Below are 26,594 nucleotides of genomic sequence, written 5' to 3'. Positions count from 1 at the left end.
CCCCCGGGGCAGCGCCACCGCCCCCTCCGCCGGGACCCGGCGCGGCGCGGCGGGACCGGGGCGTGCGTGGGGCTATGGCGAGCGCGGCTCGGGGGCTCCGGCTGATGCCGGGACTGCTGCCGCTCCTCTGCGCGCTGCTGCTGCCGCCGCTGCCCTCGCTGCAGAGCCCGGCCCGCAGCCCCCACATCAAGAAAGCGGAGGCGGCGGCGGCGGCGCCCGGCGAGGCGCTGCGGTACCTGCACTCGGCCGAGCTGGGTGAGGCGCTGCGGGCGCTGGCGGCCGCGGCCCCCCCGGGCCTGGTGCGGCTCTTCAGCATCGGGCAGTCAGTGGAGAATCGGCCGCTGTGGGTGCTGCGGCTCACGGCCGGGCTGGGCCCCGAGCGCCCCGACGAGCCTCCCGGCGGCGCTGCCCTGCCCGGGCGGCCGCAGGTGAAGCTGGTGGGGAACATGCACGGGGACGAGCCGCTGGCACGGCCGCTGCTGCTCCGCCTGGCCTGGGAGCTGGTGCGGGGCTGGGCCGGCGGCGACGAGCGCATCGTCCGCCTGCTCAACACCACCGACCTGTACCTGCTGCCCAGCCTCAACCCCGACGGCTTCGAGCGCGCCCAAGAAGGCAACTGCGGCGGCGGCGCCGAGGGCGGCCGGGAGAACAGCCACGGCCGCGACCTCAACCGCAGCTTTCCCGACCAGTTCGGAGACGCCGAGCCCAACCTGGAGCCCGTGCCCGAGGTGCAAGCGCTCATCGACTGGATGCGCCGCAACAGGTGAGTACTGCCCGGTCCCCCCTGCCCGGCGCGCCGCTCCGGGGAGCGGAGACCCTTGGCTTCTCTCCCCGGGGGTGTCAGCCAGCTTCCAACCCTTCCCGGTGTTTCCCGGCAGGGCCTGGGGGAAAGGAGAAGTAATTTCCCCACCTGTTTATCCCCAGCCTGCCTCCCTGCGTCGGCCCTTCATCGCAGCCGGGACCATCCTGCGCTGGGGAGAGCATTCGGCGGCCGCAGGTTTTGTGCACCTGCCGAGGAGCTGCACTAGCCCCGCAGGGCACAGCTTGTGCCCTGTACACGCCCACATGTTCTGGCCTCCATGGCCGTCTGCATGTGTCCCATCTCCCCGAGCTTGTGGCTGGAAACTTCTCTCCTGCTTCACTGTGAACTTGTCCGTGGGTCTTGCTCTTAGGGCCAGTAATGCTTTCTCCACAAGCTGTGGGATGCTGGAAATATTTGGGGTTAAGTATGCAGCTGGTCTGTGTACGACCACGTGAATAAAACTGTGTTGGATAGGCCTTCCCCTCATCTTTTTGTTCCATGGAAAATTCCCTGGATTTAGAAATAATGCTCTATGCAGCAGCATTTCCAAAGACAGGCCCTGTTTCTACAGCCACCTTTCCCGTCTGATCAGTTGAAGCACGTGGGACTGAGCCTCGAGCATCCATGCTGACCTGTCGGGCTCTCCCCATCCTAAGCGGTAGCACAGTGGGAAGCTGCTGTGCCTGGAGTGGGGGAAGTCCGGGAGGGGAGATGGTGCCTTCAAAGCCCAGCTCTGATGTGGGGGTCAGGGGCAGCCCCAGAAAGTGCAGTGGCCAGGCTCGGCATTGATTCTTCATTTACCACGTGTTCTTCAGAGAACTGTGTAAGGTCCAGACCACAAAGGTCAGTGCAACCAACCGTGGGAAACTGCAGAGAAAGCAGCAATGCACTGCAGCAAACTGTGGCCCTCTTCCCAGAACAGGGATAGGAAGAGATGGAGAGGAGGTTACTGATGGCCACAGTGCACTCCAGGCCTGTTGGTTGACTCCAACCAATGCACACAACCTTCAGCATCGTATAATGTTTGCTCATGTTTAGGAAACAAAATTTACATGAGCAAATGATCGTTATTAAAACTTGGTGGATGGCAGTGCCCATGGGGATGGTGCTCCAGAGGAATTTCAGGAACTTCACCAGTAACTGCTTGTCTTAACAATCCTTTAGGACAGCTCTGGTGCAGCACTTTGCACTAAAATCCCTCCAGAGTTGGTTCAGCTCAAAATTAGTTACGAGGGAAACTCATGTGCTTTCTTTATATAATTTTGAAAACACCTTGAGCTTTTTATTTTATCTTTTTCTCTTAGTACCTGAGGTGGGATTTGCTATCAGCCAGGGTGAAACAGGAAGAACGTGGTGCTTTGTGCGTCCCTCTGCCTGGCAGCACCAGTTAATACTGGTGTAATTGTTAGACTAACATAACTGCTGATAGAAAAATGAATGGGTAAACAGAACTGTTTGATTAAAAAGGGAGATAGTGGGTGTAATGCAATTTACGTGCGCTATTTTAAGCAAGGTAAAGGTATTGGTCACATTACCTCTGCTTGGAAACCAAATCCCATTTGAGCAAATGCACAGGAGAGCTCTTTTCCCCCCTCAGTGCTGTGTTTGGTGGGAAGAGGAAGAACAGAGACAATTACCTTTGGGATTCGTTTAAGTGCTTGTGCTGCCTGTGATCAAACTGAAAGGGGATATGGGGCATGCCCTGCTGTATTTTCTGCCTTGGGATTTTAACAGCTCTGTCTCACATCCAGATTTTATTTGTGAGTTGATTCTGTTGCACGTGCCAGGTGTACTCATCTCGATGAAGAGCTGTGCACTGCTTGTGTGTCACTAGGTTTGGGGGTTGCTCTTAGACTGCAGCAAAAAACTTGTTCCATCTCCAGAAATGCCAGATGTCAGTTTGGGGAGCTACTCAGCCAGCACTGAGAGTTGGGTTATTGCAAAAATCTGCAGATTTCCCCACTGTGCTCCCACTTGGACGCTGTTCAGTCCCTGTGACAATGCTGCTGGCTGTGTTGGAGGCTGGAACACATCTCCCACGATAGGGTTTCATGTCCAGCAGTAGCTGACTCAGTGTCAGACAGGTGTGTGTCTGTTAACTTAGCCTTGGTGTAGCTGCAGCTCCAGGTGTGCTCCCTGCACAGGGCTGATGGAGCAGGGTCCAGTTGATTCCACGTCCAGTGTGTGCATTTTGCCTCATTAATCCCAAATAGAGTTTGGAGGCTCCTGAGAGCGTGGTTTGGGTGGGAAAGCAGCAGAATAACTGGTTGGGTTGCTGTAGCAAACTTCCTGTTGAAATGTTTCCAGTATGACTTTTTCTCCCTTTCCTTCCCAACCCCAGGTTTCTGCTCTCTGGCAATCTCCATGGTGGCTCCGTGGTGGCAAGCTACCCCTACGATGACTCTCCCACGCACAGGCCCACAGGAGTCTACAGTAAATCAGCTGATGATGAGGTCTTCAGATATTTGGCAAAAGCTTATGCGTCACATCACCCCATCATGAGAACTGGCAAACCCAACTGCCCTGGAGAGGAGGGAGAGACCTTCCCAGATGGCATCACGAATGGTGCCCAGTGGTACGATGTAGAAGGTAAGCTGTGCTCACCTGAGACTGGTGGTGTTTGTCATAGAGGAAAGGGCTGTGGGTTAAGTGATATTTTTAGCTTTGAATGTCTTCTAGCAGCTTGAAATGAAGAGAGAACATCATGGGAACACCAGCTGATGAGTAACAGCTTGGGAGATGTTTGTAGGGAAGAGATCCCAGCAAAATGGAGGATTCTTCCTGACCCCCTTACGTGGTGGAGAATTGTCCTGCACGTGGGAGGCTTCATTTGCCAAATGAACTCTTGTAGGTCTCTTGATGGTGGCTAAATTTTGATACAGGAAAGAGGAAATTATTGTTAAAGGTATTAAACCAATGCCAGTGTTCTGTGAGAAGTCTTTTAACCTCTGAATTTGTAGTTTTGTGATTATAGAATAGCCTGCTGTAAAAGTATGTGAAATTTAGATACGTGGTCTGAGCTAACCAAGGAGTTCTTGCTGGAAGTGGGGTTGGCAGCTTTTCCATGGACTACTCTACTCTTAGACCTGTGTGGAGGGTGACAGCCTGCATGACCTGTTCTCATCCACCAGTGTGGGAGATCTAGAAGGCATCTGAATTTTGGCCTGCTGGAGCCTCTAGGACAGCTCCTGACCCCTCCATTAGGCAGCTGCATATAGAAGTGAGCTGAAAAGGAGCAGATTACCTCCTGGTGCCACCACTCTACCTGTGCAGGTGGAGGTTACTAGCCTGGCTCAGCCACTCAGTGGGTTGCTCTGTGTGTGTTGGTTTGGTTGAAAATTTAAATAATAATTTATGTGATGAGAAGCTCTCATGGAAAAGAGAGCTCCCAAGTTATCCCATTGCTGTGCCCCCTTGGCAGATGTTGTACGGCCACGGCCTCACCAGACAGGGCAGGAACTTCTGTGGTGAGAACACAACAAAAAAGTTGCAGAAATGGTCTCAAGAAGTTGTGTTGCTTCGCTGCTCTGCCTTCCCTTGCGCTGTGGCTGAGGGATGATGGCAGAAGTGCTGAGCAAGCAGTGACAGCCAATGTTGTTTATCCTTCAGAGCTTACAGCTTAACAATTTCTAGTAAGACAGTGTCTTTCTGCAACGTGGGCTTTGCAGCAGAGTCCTGTGTTAATCCTGCATCCAGCTTGCTTGGGAAGGCTGGAGAGGGGTCCATTATAGGGCCTGAACACATCATCTCTGAGCTGGAAGAGGAAGGCTGGGTTTTTAGCTGTGTCTGAATCATTCCCCTGGATTTCACTGGGCAAATAAGGTGTTGTGCTCAAATAAGATGCGGTTTGATCTCTTTCTCTACCAGCTGTTGCTGAGCACACCAGCCCTCGTGTTTGCTGGCTCAAGGTTCATTCTGCTGCTGTGAGATGTCCTGCAGGAGGAAAGTTTGTGTAATCTGGTGACTTGGCTTGTGAGGGAACAGGATATCCTGGATGATCTGTGCTGCCTTGTTGTGGTGGCTGTTGTTATCGGCCAACACTTCAGTTGGGAGGTTTAACTGCAGCTCTAAGGTCTTCTGTCCTTGTAATGAAGTGGGTTGGGTGTGATCTGAGGGGAAAGTTATTCCAGAGCTTTGGGTCTGTGCTCTCCTGACCCCAGAGAGCAGCATTTTACACTGCAGGGATGACTTTTTCATCCTCCTGGTTGGTGGCTGTGGCACTGGTGTGTGAACCTTCCAGGCTGCCTTTGCTCTACCAGCAGGACAAAGAAATGGCAGCATTTTCCTTTCAGAGGAAATAAAAGGTGTGAACTGCAGACCAGATTGCTCTGTGCTGCCATCACTGTGGTTTGTGTTTATCCAATAGCCTCCAGCACCCAGTCTCTGCAGAAATGAACCCTTTCTCTGTGACAGGCCACAATCTCGGGCTCAGCACGGATGGCTGTAGGCAACTCAGGGGCAGAGATTGCAGGGAGGATGCACTGATGTGGACTCCTAGAGTGGAGCATTGCTGAGGGTGACGGCAGCCTTTGGAGCAGCTCCCCCAGAGCCAGGGAATTTGTGTAAAATGATCACAGGTGAACTGACCAGTACCACACGTGTAGTTTGATGTTGTGTTGATTCACCCCTTCGGGGTTGCAGCTTTTAACATTTATTTTTAGTAGTGGATGAACAGCAGGCAGAGGGGAGTCAGTTGTAAGTGGTGTGACAGAAGCAGCAAAACCATCGGAGAGGCTGTTTTGAGTCATCCGAGTTGCTCAGCTCTGTGCCAGGGACTGCGGAGGCTCGTGCTTGGATCAGGAGGCCTTTCCCAGTGATTGCAGAATTGAAATGTGTGGTGAAATGAGGCTGGGGAAATCCCAGTCCCTGAGCTGAGCTCTAGAGGTAGATAACCAGAGCTCACGGTTCTGTGAGCGGTGCGGGGCACGTGCTCGAGGCCTCCAGATCAGGCTGTGCCAGCAGAGACTCCCGCAGGCTCCAAGTGAACTAAAGCCAGTAAAAACAAAGAAATGAGAACATAGTGTTTCAACAGGTGGAAATTTTCCTGCCACATTTTATCATGTGAAATCAAACATGCTGGAGAGCAAACTGCCACGGGATTCGTTGTCCTGGAGTTACCAGTTCAATTTTATGCTGGTGCCAGACTCCATTAGCTTCCATTTGAGTTTGCAAACAGCCTCTTACATGTGTCAGATTGAGGTGGCAAGTACAAACCATGAGAGTAATTGCTAAGGTCAAGTGTGCACAAAGATGGATCTCTGCCAGACAGCTGAATTTGGCTCCTGCATTCCAGCTGCTGTAGATAAGCATGTTGGTGACTGGGATGCTTTTTAGAGGCTATCTCTGGTGTGCATGCTCTTTCTCTTCCTTTTTAGCCTTTGGGGGTTTTAACTACCAAGTGGCTGGTTCAGATCAAGGGAGTACATGCAAAGCTGGGCTGGGGTACAGAGAGCAGTTGAGAAACCGCTCTCGTCTTATCTGTGGGCAGGATGTGCTTTGACTTTGTGTTGTTAAGATCCTCTAGATCAAAAACTAAATTCAGCATGAGCATGTTTTGTGGGCAGCCTTGGAAAATTTGTTTTACATGCAGTCCCTTCCTAAAAGTTATTTTCTTGCTAGCTTGACTCTCTGATGTCCAAGTGTTTGAGATGTTTCTGGTGTCTACTGGGAGGCACTTCTCAGGTTGAAAGTGGATTTAGGTTACCTTTGTGCTTACTGGGTTGTTTTGGCTGTGGTTACCAGCCACACTGAGCTTCCAACCAGCTCTTAGTGGCATCCAGCTCAGAGCAGTTAAAATGAGTGCTGAGAACAGTGTGGCATCACTGTGGTGGCTTCTTTCCTGGGCATGGCAGAAGGCACTTCCACAGAGTGAGCTCTCGTAGAAGCTCTCAGCCATGTCTTTCTGGGGATATGCACAATTTGCTGCACTTATGTGCTTGTATTTTCATAAAAGTCTTGCTGCAGTTCTTTTTCTTCTTGAGAGCAGTATTGGCTTGGTGGTTTGAGTGTCTAAGGCCTCTTTTCACATCTATCATGAACTGCTTGGCAGTGCTGTGCTGGTGCAGCCTTTGGGAGGGCTCTGCCCTTCTCTTTGAAGAGAAGGCTGGGCTACTCTGGGCCATGCAGCTGCTACAGTTGGAGGCCCAAACCTCACCTCCTCTGAGTTTAATGGTTTCAGACTAATGGACCAGAACATTCCTCTGCTTGCTTGGTGCTGCTGCTGGTGCTCACTCAGTCCCGTGCTATGAGACAATCAGTTCTGAGCAGAGTCAGCAACTTGAGCTGTGTATTGAGTCATGTCTCCAGCTTGCTTGGTGCCATCTGCTCCCTCTGCAGAGCAGACGTGACCGTTTTTCTGCTTTAACTTAGCTGCAGGTTCCTTATCTGCTGATGTCTGCTCCAGTGAGAGCTGGAATTAGTTTGCTGCATAGTGCAGTTTGAAAATAGAGTCCTTCTTGGCTGGCCTGGCAGGCTTCTCCTGGCACGTGGAGTATTTATGGTATCTGGATCCTCAGGCTTGACTCTGGAGAGCTGCATTCTCCTGGTTTGAGCTTGGCAGGGAGCAGAGGCCCCTCTGTCAGTGTGAGCTCTGCAGTGTTTGTGCTGCAGGAGGTCTGGTATCCCTGCCTGAAGTGCAGTCCTGATGCTCAGGGAGTGGGGTCAGAGCAGGAGAGAGGTTTGTTCTGAGCACTTTTGTGACCTACTGCCAGTCAGGGGCTGACTTGCAGTGACACTAAGCTGCTCACTGACAAAAAGGGGAATGGTGCCTCATGGGGGGGCTGAAGCTTTTCACAGTGCAGGCTAACGACACCCCATGATTAAAATGCTGAAGTAAATCCAACAGGTTATCCCAGATATTACCCAAACAGAGTGGAAGCACTGTAGTCTGGCAGTTTTCTACCTCAGGTATGTATTTTCTCCTCTGCTCCATGACTGTAGCGCCCTGCTAATGGCAGGCTGAGTACAGGTCTCTCTTTACCCTCTGGGTCTCTGCACAGCCACGGGAGGCTGTGCAGATGGTATGTGGGAAAATATGTAGCTCCACAGGCTGTAAAAATAACTGTCCTGCTCTGCAAAAGAGCCATGTGAAGGCCAAATATGTGCAGTGGATACAATCCAAATTTTCAAGAATGCAGTGGACTACTTTCTCCAAGAGACAGTTTTACCAGAATTGGTGTAGCAAGCTCTAATTTAGTCTGTTGCTGCTCTATTATGGGTGAGCATCTGTCCTAAATTTGCTTGAATGGCAGATGAAGCACTAAATATGTTTCATAATGGCCCTGGTTTACGTATGGATGTTTTCAAATGCATTAATGTCCTGCTAGGAGCAGATGGTTATGGGCTGGCAGATCGTTTCGCTCGGCGTGGTGTTTACTGGCGAGAGAGCAGCCTGCTGTGCATGCCTGTTCTGAGCCTGGTAACAGGAGCTGAATGAAGCTGGGGGTGGATCAGACTCACAGGCCTTGTTTCTCTAACCCCCTGAACGGAGTTTGAGAGTTGGAAAGTCCTCCAACACTTTGTGGCCCCCTTTTGCTGGACAGAAAAGTCTCTTTCCTGTTTTGATGTCAGCCTGTGCACAGGCTGCAGTGCTCTCCTTCTGGCTGCAAGTGACATTTGATTTGTTTCAGTGGAAGCTCCGTGTTCCCTTAGCAGCACACTCCCAGGAGACCTGAGAGGAACTGGGACATCTTTGTTGTGATACCATCCCTCACATCTTCCCAGGGGCCAGTTCTAAATCCTACTTTATGCTGTCAGTCCATCCCTGCTTTACCCAGCTGCAGTGGGGCTGTTGAATTCAGGGCAGTGGTCCCTGACCTTTTGGGCCACCACCTCTGTTAGAAGCCTCCTCTGCTTAGTCAAGTGCTGCTGTTTTCCCCCTGTTGCTGACCATGCATTAACACAGCCCCTGCCAATGCCAGGGAGTGCGTTTGCATCAGGGTATTGATCCATTCTGGCTGGTTAATTGGCCACTGCCACAGAGGGTCCCTGACTTCAAGGGGCTTGTGAATGATTAGGAAACCGCTCAAGTTAAATGAGCTCTATTGGCACAGCACTAATGCAGCACTTCAGTGGGCCAAGCAAAGGATGGGTGCACAAAATTTGCATTTCTTACAGACCGTTTTGCTGGGGCTTTGCAGTCTGGTGCCGTGATATCTGCCACAGCTCTCTGCTTTTCTTGTCTTGGACTTGGCATCTGCCTCCTGTGGAGAAAATGCATTGCTGTTCTCTGAGAGATGGACTTCTGAGAGTCAGTTCAACTCCCTCAGCTCATCCAGAGGAAATTCTGGGCCCCTGCATCCAGGTGACCCTGGTGGGAGTCGTTCTGTTGGTGTGGAGGTCTCAGGGCTCTTGTTGCAGGCGCTGCTGTACAGGTTGGGATGGAGCTGTCTAGGAAGTGGTGGCCAAGGCTGTGACACACAAGTCTGCCTGTGTTATAACTAAATAAGGTTGTGGGAGCCAGAAGACATTGTCAGCACACAAAAAACATAGCGTGGTGTGTCTTCATTACTGACACAACTGCCTGATTGGGTGGTGGGAGCAATCCTTTCATGTGGTCATCTGGCTATTGTCATGTGGGGTTTAGCAGGGTGATTCTGAAACCTCTTTCACAGACGTGGGTGTTTTGGAATGTCCTTTTTACTCTTGAAAGTTCCCAGTAGTGTTTAGAGGGCTGAGCATTTGCAGTCTTCGTCAGCACGCTCAAGTCTGGGCTCCAGATCATGAGTGTTGATACCTGCAGTAATCAAGTCCTGCAGGATTCAGTCCTGTTTGAGGAACAGCTTTGCTTGCTGAGCGTTGGATATAAACTTCAGTGAATGGGGTCAGGACACTTGCTGGGACAAGGGGACCTTTTTGATTCATAGCAGTGCCTGTGGTTTCTCTGAAGGGCAAAAACAGTAAAATGAACTTAATACTGGGAAACAGCTCTGTGCACTCCTGTTTCCTGGTGCTCACCGAGGTTGGGCTGGTTTAGCACTAAGCTAACAAACTCTCCAGGTGTTGCAACATCCTTAAATTGATTTGAAACTGCTGCCTTACAGAGGAAGCATGGGAGGAGGCTGGTGACTTGGCCAAGAACAAGTTTCTCAGACTTTCCCAGGTGGACCTTTCTCAGGTATAGACCTTTGGATAAGGAGTTGGAAGAAAAGAGCAGCTGAGGAAGTAGAGAAGGGGAAGCATTGTTCTCATCCTGTCCAGAGTTTTGCTAAGAGGCTTTTGGGAGAACAATTGTGTGTTCCTTGAAACTGATTCCGGTGTGCAGATTTGAGCTGCCAACTCCCAAGTTGATAGTCTGGTGTTCTTTTGGATCAAAGGCCGCAAAGTCATTTTGAGTGAAGTAACCTCTCTTGCAGGCAGACCTCACAAATCTGAGGTAGCTCGGAATGCACAGGGAAGGAGTTGGCTGCTGGAATGTTCAGAGTCTGGTGTACCTGCCCTGGCACACTGGGTTTGTTGTGTCTGCAATGTAAAATGAACCTGTATGAATTCCCAAGAGCTGTGCTGAGAGAGTTCAGCTGATGGAGCTGTGAGACAAAGGGACTGTTACTTTGAGCTGGCTGTGACTGATCTGAATGGCCCAATGTTCCAATTACAGCATAGGCTGTCATCATAATCTGACCTGACTTTTCTCCTTAGGCTGCTCACTCTGGAGCTGGGGCAGCATCCTGGGGAGATGCCATGTGGGGCTGAAGGACAAGGAGAAATAGCATCCCGTGGTGGGATGTGTGTGCATTGCTCTTGGAACGTCTTTGCCTCCTTTTCTCAGGTGGGATGCAGGATTACAACTACGTGTGGGCCAACTGCTTTGAGATCACATTGGAGCTGTCCTGCTGTAAATACCCACCAACTTCTGAGCTTCCAAAGGAGTGGGAGAACAACCGGGAATCTCTCCTGGCTTTCATTGAGAAGGTAGTGAGGGCTGGGCTGGGTGTGGGTGTGGCAGCTGTGAAACCTATGTGTGTCCATGGTGGGCTGGGAGCACCGTGTTCAGGTGCCCTCCTGGCTTTGTTTGCTGTGTAAGGTAACACAGATGCTGCAGCTGCTGTTTGGAGGTGGGTGGCTACAAAGCTGCTGTGTTTCTCTGTGGTTCTGCCACAGCTCCCACATGCCCCGTGACAGAGCTCTGCTGAGAGGAGCCTTGTGGGGTGCAGTGTTAGAGGGACTGATTGGTGCAGATCTGCCTAAGTCATGCAGAGACATTGCTGCCTGAGGATACAGTTCCCCTGATGTTGCCTGCCTTCAGCCAGGCCCTTGCTTTTTTTCCCTCAGGTCCACATTGGCGTGAAGGGCTTTGTGAGGGATGCAATCACAGGAGCTGGCCTGGACAATGCGACCATTGCCGTTGCTGGTATCGCTCATAACATCACAGCAGGGAAATTTGGTGATTTCCACCGGCTGCTGGTGCCTGGGACCTACAACGTGACAGCTTTTGTGATGGGGTAATGTCTCTGTGGCAGCTTGTGCTCACACTGCCAACTGCTCCTGTTCCTTCTCTTGATTCCCCCCCGTTGAAAACACCTTGTGTATTTAAGGGGCTTGGCTAGAAGCTGCAGCAGTAAATGGTTCCAGTCAGAGCTGCAGCTGTATTTGCACCCCTCAGGGTGCTGTTGAGTGCACAGAATTTCTGTCAACTGCTGTTTGACTGCTTGTATCAAATTGCATCCTTTGTGCAAAGGAAGGAAGTGGAATAGGGTCACCCCAACAGGAGTTTGTGTTGTCCCAAGCCTGCGTGTGAATGTGTGACTTACCCCATGGCCAGTTCTGTGATACACCTGAGGCTTCTTCCCTGCTGAGCCATGCAAGGACAGCAGTGGAGCTGGGTTTGGTGGCAGTGGGATGAGTCCCATCAGCTCGGTCCCTGTGAATCTCAGTCATTAATGTCCCAGTGCGTTCGGGCTGGGGGGAGTAGTCTGGAGTGATGGAGGGACTGCAGGGAATTTTGTCTTCTGTTCTGCAGAGCCTTCTTGCTGAAGCCAGTTGTTTTTTCCATAGTTACACACCAGTGACCAAGGAGAACATCGAGGTGAAGGAGGGAGATGCAACAGAAGTGAACTTCTCCTTGCAGCCGACTGTGATGCCACCAACTCCTAATGTCACACAGCTCACGGCAGCGCCTTCCCCTGTCACTGCCATCACCCCCACCTCTGTGCAGGCTGAGGCCCCAAATCCAACCTCTGTCCATCAACCCATCCAACCCATGGACTTCCGCCACCACCACTTCTCGGACATGGAGATCTTCCTGCGGCGCTACGCTAACGAGTATCCCAACATCACCCGCCTCTACTCCGTGGGCAAGTCTGTGGAGCTGCGGGAGCTCTACGTCATGGAGATCTCTGACAACCCTGGTGTCCACGAAGCAGGTGATGTGGGAAATCCATTTTAGTGAGGCACAAATGCAGCTGACAGACCCTTTACACTGGGAGAGGCAGAGCAAAAAGGAGTGTAGAGCTTGCTCCTCTCTTGAGAGACTGAGCTGCTCCTTGTATCTTTTATAGAAAGTGCAAGTGCAGTGGGTGGCACTGTGTTAAAGAGCATTGCTGGGGACATCTGTGCTGGTCATGGAGCTCTAGGGAAGAAGGGCCAAGAAAGTTCTTTGAGACATTGTTGTTTTTGGAGTTGTGGGAGCAGAAGTGTGAGTTTTAGGTAAATGCCCTCCAGCAAAGCCTGGAAGGGCAATGCTCAGGGGGTGGTGAGGTGTCTCCAGGCTGTAACATAGTGGTTATAATTTGTCTCTGTGGTGTGACCCTGTGTCTGCAGGCGAGCCAGAGTTCAAGTACATCGGTAACATGCACGGGAATGAAGTTGTGGGGCGAGAGCTTCTCCTGAACCTCATAGAGTACCTCTGCAAGAACTTCGGCACAGATCCTGAAGTGACTGACTTGGTCCAGAGCACACGGATCCACATTATGCCATCTATGAACCCTGATGGCTATGAGAAATCCCAGGAAGGTACTGCTGTTTGTGCCAATATCTGTGGGGTTTCTAGCTCTCAGGACAAGCCTTTGGGTTCATGGAATCCCTGGGAAATCTGGAAGCCTTGTGGGAGCAGGAGTGCTCTCCACACAGGGAGGCTGGGAAGGGACTTGGTGTGTGCTGTGGGATGAGTGGGTGGACCTTGATTGGTGGATGCTGGAAGCTGTTGGGGAGAGCTCTTATACTTCAGCAGTGCTGTGAGCTGCCCCTGTTTGGGTCCCCTTATGGTCTGTGGCTAATCCAGGGCTTATTTTAAAAAAAGACATGTATTTGACACAGCTCTTGCTTGCTGTGCTTTGGTCCACTCTGTCAGTAAGTGCAGTGTGGGAGCCAGGCTGTCTGCAGAGCACTTGTCCAAGGATAACATAGACTTTTATCATGAGGTTAAAACTGGCAAAAACATCCTTCAGGGAAGTCTTAGAACTACGTGGCTCTTGCAGATTGGCAGAACAGAGACTGTCCAGAATCCCTTTCTGGAAGCAGAGCTCTGCTTGGGTTTAACAAAGAACTTGTCTGGCTGGTTTGAGAAGGTGAGCTCTGAGGTTTCTGTGGTCGTGACATCCGGCTGCAGAGATTGTTCATGGTTCAGTGCCTTTGCTCATCTGACTGCCCTGAGAGCCTGAGCAAGCACCCACGGGACGGGCCCCCAGGCACTGCTGCACAGAGCAGGCCACTCTCGGGGGAGGGCCTGGGTGCCCCTTTCTGGGTGCAGGGAACCAGCACTGCTGTGCTCTCTGCTCTCTTCACTAACTGATACTTTTGTAAACTCTGTAATAAAAGGTTGAAACCTCTTCACAGGGCGTGAGCTTGAACTTGTGTTTCATTTTCAGGAGACGAAGGAGGTACTGTTGGCAGAAACAACAGCAACAACTATGACCTGAACAGGAACTTCCCAGATCAGTTTGTCCATGTAACAGACCCTCCACAGCCAGAAACTCGTGCTGTCATGGCCTGGCTAAAGTCTTACCCGTTTGTGCTCTCAGCAAACCTGCACGGAGGTACCACATCCAAACCAAGCTCCTTCCTCTGTGCTGGGCTTTGTGAGATGGGAGTTTGCAGGGATGTCTCCACAGTGTCCTAGGTGTGCACTGAGGAGCTCTCGTGCTGCAAGATGGAGCAGAAACTGGAAACAGAGGGTGAAAACCGTGTCCCCAAATGTGTTTGTAGGGAGTTGAGGCGGCTGCTGGGAAGATCCCAACCAGTTCTCTGAAGGGGAGCATCTGGGAGATGGGGATGGACTCCCTTGTCAGCAGATGGTCTGGGAATGGGATACAGAGCTGTGGCTGTTAAAGGCTTCACAGCATTTATAGAGTGAATGCAATCCTGAGGGTTCCCTGCCTTGAGTGGCATGGCAGAACTAAGAAATTTGCAGTAATTTAATTCTCCTTTTGGAGTGTTCTAAATTAAGTCTCTGTGTATTACAGCTTACTCCCTAGACAGTTTGTCTGCTGGCTTGTAGCTGTGGTAACTTGCAGGTGGATGCTTTGTTGCCAGCATGTTTGGTTTGTAGTGCAGAAGTCTGGTGTGTGGGTGTGAGGGGGCTGGCAGGTCTCCAGCTGCAGTGGTGTCTGGGGTTTCACGGTGCTATTAGTACAGCTTCCTTGGGGAAACCTTCAGCAGTAAACTCCAGAAGGCTGAAAGACTGCATCATTTGTGTCAAAAGCACCATGCATATTCTAGGAAATTCCTCCCCTTGCTTCCTCTTCTCTGTGAAAGCAATTATTATGAGGTTGTGCTCAGCCCTCCTTCATGTAAGAGCCAAAGCTTTGATGTTGTTGTGGCTTTGGTTCTCCTTCCCAACGAGGTGTGGTGTTATCTCTTCCTGTGCTTCTGTGTCTGCTATCCACTGAGCTTAATGCTTTGTTTAATGCCAAGTCTTGAGAAACAGAAGACTTGGCACTTGCTGGGGAAAAATTTCCCCTGTTATGCTGAGGGATGACTGGGAAAGCACACAAGTATGAGCCACAGCTTATTTTGCCTGCAGGTTCTCTGGTGGTTAATTACCCCTTCGATGACGATGAACAAGGAATAGCCATATACAGTAAATCCCCAGATGATGCTGTGTTCCAGAAGCTGGCACTTGCCTACTCCAAGGTAAAGCTCTAACAGAAAAATGGGTACATCCTGCTGGGTTGACTCCTGGGAAACTCCTCTTCAGCTTCCAGGGAACCTCCTGAGCAGCTGGTAGAGGTGGTTGCAGGCTCTGTGGGTGAGCCCCTGCTGTTGCAGGGGCAGCAGAAGGGTCCTACTGGAGGGTCCCATTCCATGAGTGATGCCCAGCATGCTCTGTCTGCAGGCAGTGAGGGGGGAGGGCTCTGTGCAGGCACTTTTAAGGGTGGTGGAAAATGCTGTTCATGGGCTGGGAGGAGAGCAAGGATATCTCTGGACTGGGGTTGGGTGTGGGAGCAGTCGGTGCTGCAGCGATACAGACACACGTCTGTGGTTGGTAGCCCTGAATGTGTGACTAAGGGGAGAACAAGAGTGCCTGTGGCTGTGGAGTGCAGGCTCACCTTCATATGTTGCATCTTGTTTTACAGGAAAATGCAAAGATGTATCAGGGAAGCCCTTGTAAGGATATGTACCCCACTGAGTACTTCCCACATGGCATCACTAACGGGGCTCAGTGGTACAACGTTCCAGGTAAAGGACACCTTAAATCTCCTGTGCTGTTTGTCTTCAAGTTAATGCATGTGCAGCTTAAATGATTTAGTCTGATCAGTCAGGAACTCTGCATCGGTCAGCTCAGATTAATGGGACTCAGGTTTCTTTTATAACCTCTTAAATAATGTACCCTGATGAAGTTATTCCTGGGGGAAGGAATTTATAGTGTAGTTTCTCTGGCTATTAGTAAAACTGTTTCATAGAATTTTACAGCACTTTATTAGCATGAAAGGTATTTACAAGAAGGAAGGTTACTTGTCTGCCCCTTTGGCATCCCTTTGAAGCTTGAATCCTGCCCTGTGTAAAAGCTTTTCCCTTCAAGTTTGTACTTCATCTTTCTCTACTATCTGATTTTTTTTTTTTTTTTTTTTTTGAGCCATGGTACTTCAGAAGTCAAAACTTGTTTTACATTCTTGTTTTAGGTGGGATGCAAGACTGGAATTACTTACATACAAACTGCTTTGAAGTGACCATTGAGCTGGGCTGTGTGAAATACCCAAAAGCTGAGGAGCTGCCCAAGTACTGGGCACAGAACCGGCGGTCACTGCTGCAGTTCATGAAACAGGTGAGGTGCTCTGACCTCAGCTCCTTCTGGGGTTTGCTTTAGACAAACCAGAATGAACAGGGTGATCTGCAAATGCTGCTTCCTGGCCAAACTGGGTACCTGCTCTACAGAAATCACCCCTATCAGAACCTGTCTCAACTACTCTCTCTTCTGAATATACCAAAAATCTATATGGAAATAGCATCCAGAGGATGCAGGTGGGGGCTTTTTATGTACCACTACCTTGGGTTTCCTGAGGCTGGAATGTCTTTTATATTCTGTTCTGTCTGAGTGGGGCTGGTGCTGCACACCTGGGGCGTGCAAACAAAGGTGTGGAGCAGAGAGCGCCATGCTGACACCCTGAGCCAAACAATTGCTCATTGTACTCATCAGGTGATCTTTGTCCACGCCAGCTGCTGGCCAGTCTAACCTGAACCCTTTTGGATCATCTTGCTCCTCTGGGAATGCTGAAAATGTGAGGGGTGGGAGGCAGAGTGAGGGCTGGCACTCAGCAGAGCTCCTTTGTGCAGGTTCACCAGGGTGTCTGGGGCTTTGTGCTGGATGCTGTGGACAAGAGGGGCATCCTCAATGCCACCATCAGCGTGGCCGACATCAACCACCCAGTGACCACCTACAAGGATGGAGACTTCTGGCGCCTCCTGGTCCCAGGGATGTACAAAATCACAGCGTCTGCCCGAGGGTGAGCAAGCCCCAGCACGAGGAGCAAACAGCTGCATGACTGACTTCCCACTCAGGAATATTCCATCACCTCTGCCTGCCCACAGCACACGTAGGCATGGGCGTTTCTCCTGCCGTCTGGCCTGTGCAGAGATAGCAGCGGGAGGCTACTGTGGTGTCAGACTGCTCCCCTGGCACTGGTGTACAATCCCAGTCTTCCCCTGTTAGGAGTGGATAACTTGGTGTCTCTAGGGGAAATTCTTTTCCAGGCAGCTGCCCACAGAAGTGACTTGATCACTTCAATACTGCCAAAATTCTGCGTTAAAGCAGCCTGACCTCTTGTGTTGCCAGTCATGCCCTGCAACACCTGAGCCAAAAGGAGCTCAACGCCATGTTGGGCCCTGAGCTGTTCCCTGTCCTCCTGCCATTCCCATGTCCTTTTGAGCTGTTGTTGCTCCTCATTTCTGTGCTTCTCACTGTGGGCAGGGGAGCAGTAGCACTCCCATGTGGGTGTGTAGTCAGGAACAGGGCTGGCTTGTTGTCCAAGGTTTCACATGCCTGATGTTTTCTTGTACCTTCTTTTCCCTGGGCAGGTATGATCCAGTCACTAAGGTGGTGGAAGTTGACAGCAAAGGTGGGGTGCAGGTCAACTTCACTCTTTCACGGACAGACAGCAAAGTGGAGGAGGGGAAGGTGCTGGTCTTGAACACCCCAGACACCAGCAACCCCAACGAGAAGGAGTTTGAGACCCTGATTAAAGATCTCTCTGCTGAGAATGGTCTGGAGCGGCTCCTGCTCACCTCCTCCAGGGATGTGGCTCCGTACAGATACCGGCCCTACAAGGACCTCTCCGAGTTCCTCCGAGGCCTCTACCTGAACTACCCACACATCACAAATCTCACCAGGTGAAAACAAAGCAGCAGCCTGGGCTAGGGATGTTGTGAAGTTGTTAGCCATGAACACAGTGCAGAGATGGGGAGCTCATCCCTCCCTTCCCTGTGCTCCCTGAGATGGAGGGAGCACCACGTGTAAGGACATGATGGCACGGCAATGGCTGCAGGGCCTCACACATGCATCCATGTGCTTTTTCCTGACTTAGTTCCCTTGGGATGCTTGGGACTGGCAGTATTCCCAGCACTGATATCCCAGACTTCTGCACATCTCTCTGCTCCATACTGTGTTGTCTACTTTTTAAATCCTTTCTGACACCCTACTGAAGAGTCCCCAGCAAAAATGACCAGATTTGACTTACACATCTCAGATGGCCTTTTTTCACTGTCTGCCTCCAGATTTTATTTCGGTAGGGCCAAGACACTTTTGTGTGAGCTTGCCCTCGGCCAAGGTCTGTGCCCTGCTGCAGAAGACCAGCTGCTGCCGTCCTCTGCTCTCCTTTGTGACCTGTAGCACTTACCCTCTGTCAGCTTTAGAAAGCACAAATCCCTTTGTCCCAGGGCCTCATTTGCTTGTTGTAACCAGGCACAATGTGCTCATGTGCTGTCCCTGCTGGTGCCAAGGCTGCTTTGCTGATCTGTAGCCTCTATTGTCCCTGCAGTTGCATCAGCCCTGAGCCTGTTCCCTGCTTTCCCTGCACTCAGTTTGCCAACTTAACAGCATGGCTGTAGCAACAGCTCCTGCATTACTGGTAACAGGCCTCTTTTGTCCTGCTCTATAAATTAGTTTGATGTCCAGATGTATCCTGCTCTGAAGGAAAAAACAAAACCCACCACTGGCAGCACAGAGGATCCAGCAGTTCCACACTTATTGTCATCTCATAGGCTGTATGGAGATGTATGGAATATTGGATATTCTGTGCATCTGGACCTGGACACACCCTTACCCCGATGCTGGTGTTCAAACTGATGTTCAGAGTGGATTCTGTTCAGTGCTGCTGCAAATCTACCCCCCTGATGTGGTTGTGTTTCTCTTGCCTTTGCAGCCTTCCGCTGGAGGCTGGCAGCAGTTCCTTTCCACACCGGGATTTCTCCAGGAGGTCAGGCTGGAGTTGCAGCTCTGTTGCTGAGCTGACACTCCCATTTCCCATCTCTTGGCAGTTTGGGTCAGAGCGTTGAGTTCCGTCAGATCTGGTCCCTTGAAATCTCCAACAAGCCCAACGAGTCCGAGCCTGAGGAGCCCAAGATCCGCTTTGTTGCCGGTATTCATGGAAATGCTCCTGTTGGGACAGAGCTGCTCCTGACACTGGCAGAATTCCTTTGCATGAACTACAAGAAGAATGCTGCTGTTACAAAGGTGAGAGGCCAATCAAAAGACCTCCTTGGAGCCTTCCAGCTGTATCCTGAGACGACAGTGCTCACTGGGAGAGACTCCTTTTGCCAAAACTGCCTTGGGGGCTTGCGGTGATTCCGTGTAATGGAATGTGTAATTCTGTGTGTGATCCATGGGACGAGTGGGAACCTCGAACTGCAGTTCTTAGGTTCAGATCCAGGCAAATGAACCCTACTAATTGCACTTTGTGCTGTTTCTCCTTTTGCTCAGCTGATAGACCGGACACGGATTGTGATTGTGCCTTCCCTGAACCCAGACGGACGCGAGATCGCGCAGGAGAGAGGCTGCACCTCGATGATAGGCCAGACCAATGCTCATGGCAGAGATCTGGACACAGATTTCACAAGTAAAGCAGCTGCCCCATGGTTGGGTGGAGTCGTTGGGTTGCAGGGTCTGCCTGTAAAGAAGGCACTGCTCCAGGCAGCACAGCTGCTGGGAAGCTTCCAAAGCTTGGATCCTCTTTACAGACAGCAATTTGCAGTCTCTTATGTGCAAGAAACAAAGCAGAGTTATTTAGGAATCGGAGAGGTCAGATAATACCTGACGTGTTTTTACTCTTAATGGATTTCTTTCATCTCTGGAAAAAATGCCCTCTGTTCATGCTCCCCAGAAACAGTCTCCTTTTTTCATGCTTTTCTGGTTTCCATGTAACTGTATCCATAGCACTGTATCAGCCCACCCTTCCTGAGAAGGAAATGTTCTCTGCCCAAGTTTGGCTGGGATCATCCCAACTCCTTCCTTAAGAAAATGTCAATTCTGTGACATTGTTGTGAGCAAACACACAAAATAGCCTCTGGAACACAAAAGGAAATAGCTTGGGGAAGCTGCATTTAGCTTTGCAGGTGAATTCCCCCCATAGATAGTCTGGACTGGGTGCTTTATGCTTTACTTATCAGTCAGGTGCATCTGCTGAGATGAAACAGATGCCTTTTAATACATACAGCAGACCTAATTTCAGACATAAAGGATGTACATCTGACCTCTCAAACACCTCTTAAACTATTCTTAGTTCCCTTTTCTGTTTGTTGTTCTGATTTATAGGCAATTACACCCGGTACTCAGCAGCACGAGAACCTGAGACCAAAGCCATCATGGAGAACTTGATACTGAAGCAGGATTTCAGCCTCTCTGTTGCTCTGGATGGAGGATCTCTGCTTGTCACTTACCCCTATGACAAGCCAACACAGTCAGGTGTGACCAATTGCCTGGTTCCCCTTGGGCTGTCTCTGCAGAGGTTCATGTGACCACGTGCTGTAAGAGCTTTTTGTGCTCATGGTGTTCTGTAGCCTCCTTTGTGTTCAGCCCTTTGTGTGTGGAGTTGACAGTCTGTAAGTAAAGCTATAAAACCTCACAGGGTTCAGCTAGGGATCAGAACATATACCATTTCTATGCCTACAACAGTATTTCAACCTTTCCTCTGCCAGAGCCAGTATAAAGTCTGCTTTTGATACTGCCCCTCATTGTTAGAGGAAATAGGAATGCTCCTGAAACAATGTGAGTCACCATTTAGTACAGGATCATGGGGTTAAAATGGGAATCTGCCCCTGCAGGGAATGAGAGTTGCATGCTCAAAGTCTCACTTTTCTCATTGCAGTGGAGAACAAAGAAACACTAAAGCATTTGGCATCTCTGTATGCAAACAACCACCCAGTGATGCATTTGGGCCAGCCAGGCTGTCCAAATAAGTCAGGTATGTTGGGTTGAATCCTTTAACCCTCTGTCAGCTCGTGGCAGACTCTGCTGGGCCAGCTCTGGCTGACAGCTGTGTTTTTGCTCTCACAGATGAGAATATTCCTGGTGGAGTGATCCGTGGCTCAGAATGGCACACTCACCTGGGAAGTATGAAGGTACTGCTGCATGGCACAGGGCTTTTCATCTCTGCTAAACAACCAATAAAAAGCGTATTTGTCCTGATGTCTGAGCAAAACTTCCCCACCTCCAGCTGCACTTTGCAAAGATTTCTTTAATACCGCTTTTCTTGTAACTGTGGTTTTGTTCTTTGCAGGATTTCAGCGTGACATTTGGTCATTGTCCTGAGATCACTGTTTATACAGGCTGCTGCTACTTCCCCAGTGCTGGACAGCTTCCTGGCCTGTGGGCAGACCACAGGAAATCTCTCCTTAGCATGCTTGTGGAGGTGAGCTGCAGTCTGAGGGAGGAAATTCTGGCGGGGAATAAAGTGGTGGGGAGGGGGAGAGGAAGAGAAACAGCATGGAGAGTCTTTGTGGTTTTGTTGGTGCTGTGTAATTACAGATGTTCATGATTTAGGCTGTATGAGGAATGGATTGAGCAGAGGCAGCAAGTGACCACGGCAAGTGTTGACACAAGAGTTAAACATCTGTGCTGTGTTGCCTTGCTCTGTTATTTATTGTGAGGGTCAGGGATGGAGAGTGAGCTGTGTTTTAGAGGGAAAATAGGTCCCATTTTAGTTACAGAGGCACCATAAGCTTGGATCTGAACGTAAAGTGCTTGAAATGCTTTATTTCAGGTCCATAAGGGAGTGCACGGCATTGTCCAAGACAAGAGTGGCAGGGCAATTTCTAAAGCTGCCATTGTTCTAAATGAAGGCTTGAGGGTCTACACTAAAGAAGGTGGCTATTTCCACGTGCTCCTGGCTCCAGGTTTTCACAGCATTGATGCAATAGCCAGTGGGTACCAGCAGAAACATGTCAAGGTACGTGAATGCCCGTGTTGGAGTTATTCCCCCTTTCCCTGTCACATAAAAACTTCCCTGTTTGGGCTCTGCCTGGTTGTGCCTGTGTTTAGCTGCTGATTATGTGCCATCAGGAGCTGTTTTCTGCCTTGACAGAATGGATGGAGAACAACTTCCCAGCACAGCAGGGTTGTTTTCAGAGTACCTTTTCTTTCCATGGCACTTTTCTTCGACCAGGGCAGGACCAGGCAGATGACAAGTGTCTCTCTTGTCTGGATCCCCAAGCTCTGAGATGATCTAACCTCTCGTGTCTTTCTGCAGGTCTTTGTACGTGATGATGCACCCAGCTCTGTGTTCATAATATTTGACACAGAAAACAGGATTTTTGGACTGCCAAGGGAGCTGGTTATAACTGTTGCAGGTACAGTGATGCTTTTTATCAAAGCTTTGAGCTTTGCTTTCTGTACCAGTTCATGCTGACAGAGATGCTCCACTGAACTGGGAAAGCAGCCTGCAGGCTTAAGCCATCTCCTGCTTTCCCTTCTGAACACACTCTTGTCCTTGCAAACTGGTCCAACAGCCCTTGGTTCTGCTTGGTAGGAGGAAGGGAGGAAGCAGAGTGTTTTGCAGGGATTTGGAGGGCCCAAAATGTACTTTGAGATGTTTGGAATGGGGAAAGCTTGTGTGCATAGCTGGGAGCTAGATCTTGCTTCTTCAAGGCTTTTTTGGGTGGTGTGACACCAGGTAAGCATAAAGAGATTATTTTATTTTGTCAAGGTGGCAGCTGCTGAGGAGGGGCGTGTGGGAGTTTAGACCCAGTGGTCTGTAGTGCAGCTTAGTGATAATCTCCTAGATTTCAGGCACAGAAAATGGAGTGTGTCCTGTTCTGGGAGCAGTTCTCCTTTCCTCCATGGCCTAGGAGAAAGGAGCAGGATCACAATGAAGTGAAGGAAGTGGTTGTGACTGTAGGAGGGAGGAGGGATGCTGGCAAGCCTGGGAACCTCTGGCATGGGGGAACATGGCATTACCTTTGGTGTCCTCTCTCTGGCAGGTGCAAGCATGTCTGCCCTGGTGCTCACTGCCTGTATCATCTGGTGTGTGTGTTCCATCAAGTCCAACAGACACAAGGATGGCTTCCACCGCCTCCGGCAGCACCACGACGACTACGAGGACGAAATCCGCATGATGTCCACTGGCTCCAAGAAATCCCTCCTGAGCCACGAATTCCAGGATGAAACAGACACTGAGGAAGAAACACTGTACTCCAGCAAACACTGACACCTCCAGGGCAGGAAAGGAGGTTCCCATGGACCAGACCTGGTGGTGGGGGGCGATCCCTGTGGTTCAGTTTTGAAATGTTAGCTTCAGGATGTGTCCTCCAGAGGGGTGGGTGGCAGCTCCCAACTTCCCTCTGTTTGCTCTGTTCCTGTGTACAGGCACTTAGTGGGTGCTGGAGGCTGTTTCTGAGATAAGGACATGGTTTGTTACATTTTTGGGTCAAGATCTGGAGGTTTATATGATGTGGTTTGAAAGGCAGCTTTAACAGGGTGGCCAGCAGAGCTCTTAGCATTTCCCCAGCATCTCAGCACAGGGAGCAGATGGTGGGGAAGTGCTCCAGGACCTGCATGGAGTCGTGGTCACAACACTCCAGAAAAGGGTGAGAAACCTGTTTTGATTTCATGTTTTCCACTACATGCTTGGGGGAAGCCAAATCCTTCAAGTGGCTCCACATTCTGCAGAGCAGCCCTCAGAAAAAGCCCCAAAAAAACCCCCAAAAAACCCCCTTTGATTCTCAGCTGTTCCCTTGGAGCTTTTCCCACCGTGGGTTGCTTTGGCCTGCTGTGATCTGCACCTCTCATGGTTGTGGAGCACCTCTAACGTGTCACTAGTTTCAGGGAATGACTTGGCATCCTGAAGGCTGGGGGAGATGACATCACTGTTGATGTGAGCTGGAGAAAGTCAGAGCTTCAGTGAACTCTGACAGAGCTCCAGTGCCTGCCAGCTCTGCCATGCTGCTGCTCCTGACTTCTGGGGAGCAAAGAAACTTTATCCCCATCACCCTGGTTGTATTTTGTTTGTGTCATAGGCTTGGCTTTGGGGTCTCATGTTCATGTTCCAATAGTTCAGTGTCTGAAAGAGCAGCTGGAAGGTTGTTCTAAGCAAATGGATTCACTAATCTGTAGAAAACTTTTATCAGTTTTGCTCAAATCCACCACTGTTCAGGAGGAAACAGTGGAATCTGACCACTGCTTTATATTTAAGCTTAATGGAGCAGCAGGGAGAGGTCATGGGAGTATCCATGGCCCAACTTTGGTGCTAAATTCTGAAGAAAACTTGCACCATTTGCCACTGTCCACTTAGTACCATTTAATCACTGAGCTCTGGTGATGGCAGGCAGCAAATTTCCTGCTGGCTTGGCTCTGTTCTGCTCCTGCAGCATCCCTGGAGTGTGGAGCAGGAGCTCCACCTGTATGTGTGGCTGCAGCTGTGATGCAAGGAGTGAGGGAGGGCTGAACTGTGCTGAGGGAGAAGGGAAAAGCAGCCAAATTCTGTTGTGGTAGCGCTTGGCAGGAGGTTGGAAAGAGGAGCTGCAGCACACATCCCCAAGGCACATGGGATTTGTGGGGAATAGAAGGGATGTCCAGAAGGAAAGAATGGTTGAAACGCTTGATTTCCAAAGCCTTTATGTAACTCTGATGTTCTGTGCTTTCTGCAGAAGCAGAAGGCTGGGATTAGAATAGGCACTTATTTTCTTGCTGCTCATTTTCTAATTCTTGCCCCACTGACCTGATTTCTGGGCTGCAGAAGCCTTAGGCCTCGAGTTTGCCCTGAGCTGCTCTGTCCTCCAGAGGCCTGGGGATGTTCACTGGTGAAATCTGCATGTGGTATCTATGGTGGGGGGGGGGGTGGGTTGCGCCCAAAAATCTTACGGGGTCTGCTCTGCAGGGCTCTGACCTGGTCTCCTCTGGGGGAACAGCCCCACTGAAGGCTCTTGGGCCATGTCACCTGGGGAAGAAGCTGTTCTTCACCTCTACCTGTGGAAATGCCCTTCCAGAACCACGTGCCTGTGGCTGTGGTGCCATGGTCATCATCTCAGCTGGTTCTGTGCAGGGACAGAGAGAACCCTCAGACACCAGTGTACCTCCTTCCCTGTTCCACAGGACGTTCTATTGCAAGAAACACAAGGTGTGGCTGGGGAGGTGTGCTGGGAACAGGGAGAGGAGCCTGGGCATTCCCTAAGCTCCTGTCCCACATCTGCTGGGAAAGAACTGCTCTGGTTGCCTTGTGCAGGAGCCATGAACATCTCTGTGCCTGTTCCCAGCTCATTGTGCTGAGCAGGGGATGGGGTTTGGTCCCTTTTTGTCCCTTTTCCACGTGTAACAGGCTGTAGGACACCAGCACAAAGTAGCATTAATCCTGCCTCATCTCTGAACTGTTCCTCCTTTAACAACAGACACAGTAGGTTTTATTTAAAGTCGAGTTTGCAAATGGCTCTTAGGGCTCTGTTTGGGCTTTGCTTGCTCTGGCAGCAGGTAATGGACAGAGCTGGCCCTGCTTTGTCCCTGTAGCAATAAGTCCTGTTAGGAACTGGCCCTTTTCCCCAGAGCGCATTTCGGAATTAGCCGGGAGTAGGTGTGTATATTTAAGGTGCGTGGATTTGAGATGTTTTGCAAACGTGTGAGACTTTTCTACACAGCAGGACCAAGGGCGGTGCCTGGCTCTGGCTCCAGATCCGTGCTCGGAGCTCCGCCAGCGCTGGGGCTGTTCCTGGGCACTTCGGGAAGGCAGGAGCGGCTCCCCGTGCCCTCGGTGCGTCCGTCTGTCCGTCCATCCGCGCCCCGGGCCGAGGAGCCGGTCCCCGCGGGCCCCGTCCCTGTCGCTGTCGCTCCGTGCACTTGTGCCTTCAAATGTACATTTTCAAAGGGACTTGAATCGCCCTTTCCTGGCAGCGGGAGGGGAGGGGGCGGCGCGGGGCTGGGCCGGGCTCTGCCCTCAGCCGCCGCCGCCTGTTTTTTACCTGTATACCGAGATCAAATATCTGTATAAAACTATTTTGACGTCCACGTGCGTCCTCTCGTTCTTCCTTACAACGGGGCGGGGGAAGCTCGAGGGCCCTGGGCGGGCAGGATGGGGGGAGCGGGACACGGATTAGCGGAGTCAGAGCCGGGGTCGGGATGGGGATGGGGGTCGGGGCTGGAGGAGCGGGATTGGGATGGGGATGGGGGTCGGGGCTGGAGGAGCGGGAGCGGGATGGGGATGGGGATGGGGGTCGGGGTTGGAAGAGCGGGATGGGGATGGGGGTCGGGGCTGGAAGAGCGGGATGGGGATGGGGATGGGGGTCGGGGCTGGAGGAGCGGGAGCGGGATGGGGATGGGGGTCGGGGTTGGAGGAGCGGGATGGGGATGGGGGTCGGGGCTGGAGGAGCGGGAGCGGGATGGAGGTCGGGGCTGGAGGAGCGGGAGCGGGATGGGGATGGGGGTCGGGGTTGGAGGAGCGGGATGGGGATGGGGGTCGGGGCTGGAGGAGCGGGATGGGGGTCGGGGCTGGAGGAGCGGGATGGGGATGGGGATGGGGGTCGGGGCTGGAGGAGCGGGATGGGGATGGGGATGGGGGTCGGGGTTGGAGGAGCGGGAGCAGGATGGGGATGGGGGTCGGGGCTGGAGGAGCGGGAGCGGGATGGGGATCGGGGCTGGAGGAGCGGGAGCAGGATGGGGATGGAGGTCGGGGCTGGAGGAGCGGGATGGGGATGGGGATCGGCGCTGGAGGAGCGGGATTGGGATGGGGATGGGGGTCGGGGCTGGAGGAGCGGGAGCGGGATGGGGATGGGGCTCGGGGCTGGAGGAGCGGGATTGGGATGGGGATGGGGCTCGGGGCTGGAGGAGCGGGATTGGGATTGGGATGGGGGTCGGGGCTGGAGGAGCGGGATTGGGATGGGGATGGGGGTCGGGGCTGGAGGAGCGGGATTGGGATTGGGATGGGGACCGGGCTCGGGGCTGGCA

At 51.5% G+C, this 26,594-nt stretch overlaps 1 protein-coding gene across 1 annotated transcript; it reads left to right on the top strand.

Moving 5' to 3' along the window:
* Nucleotides 1-32: 32 nt before the first annotated feature.
* CPD (carboxypeptidase D) lies at nucleotides 33-25,658 on the top strand. The gene is made up of 21 exons (XM_032130358.1): nucleotides 33-763; nucleotides 3,144-3,391; nucleotides 10,569-10,711; nucleotides 11,072-11,241; nucleotides 11,795-12,162; nucleotides 12,560-12,751; nucleotides 13,606-13,773; nucleotides 14,760-14,869; nucleotides 15,313-15,415; nucleotides 15,859-16,001; nucleotides 16,511-16,680; nucleotides 17,252-17,563; nucleotides 18,710-18,905; nucleotides 19,152-19,287; nucleotides 19,983-20,132; nucleotides 20,536-20,631; nucleotides 20,724-20,788; nucleotides 20,947-21,078; nucleotides 21,430-21,615; nucleotides 21,916-22,015; nucleotides 22,646-25,658. Exons 1-21 carry the CDS (start codon nucleotides 75-77, stop codon nucleotides 22,870-22,872), a joined length of 4,104 nt encoding a protein of 1,367 aa, XP_031986249.1. The 5' UTR covers nucleotides 33-74; the 3' UTR covers nucleotides 22,873-25,658.
* Nucleotides 25,659-26,594: the final 936 nt, after the last annotated feature.

The sequence above is a fragment of the Corvus moneduloides genome, chromosome 20, assembly GCF_009650955.1.
Source record: "Corvus moneduloides isolate bCorMon1 chromosome 20, bCorMon1.pri, whole genome shotgun sequence".
NCBI classification, from domain to species: domain Eukaryota; kingdom Metazoa; phylum Chordata; class Aves; order Passeriformes; family Corvidae; genus Corvus; species Corvus moneduloides.
Note: the sequence above shows the minus strand (reverse complement) of the source record. Positions and strands in the feature narration are given on the sequence as shown.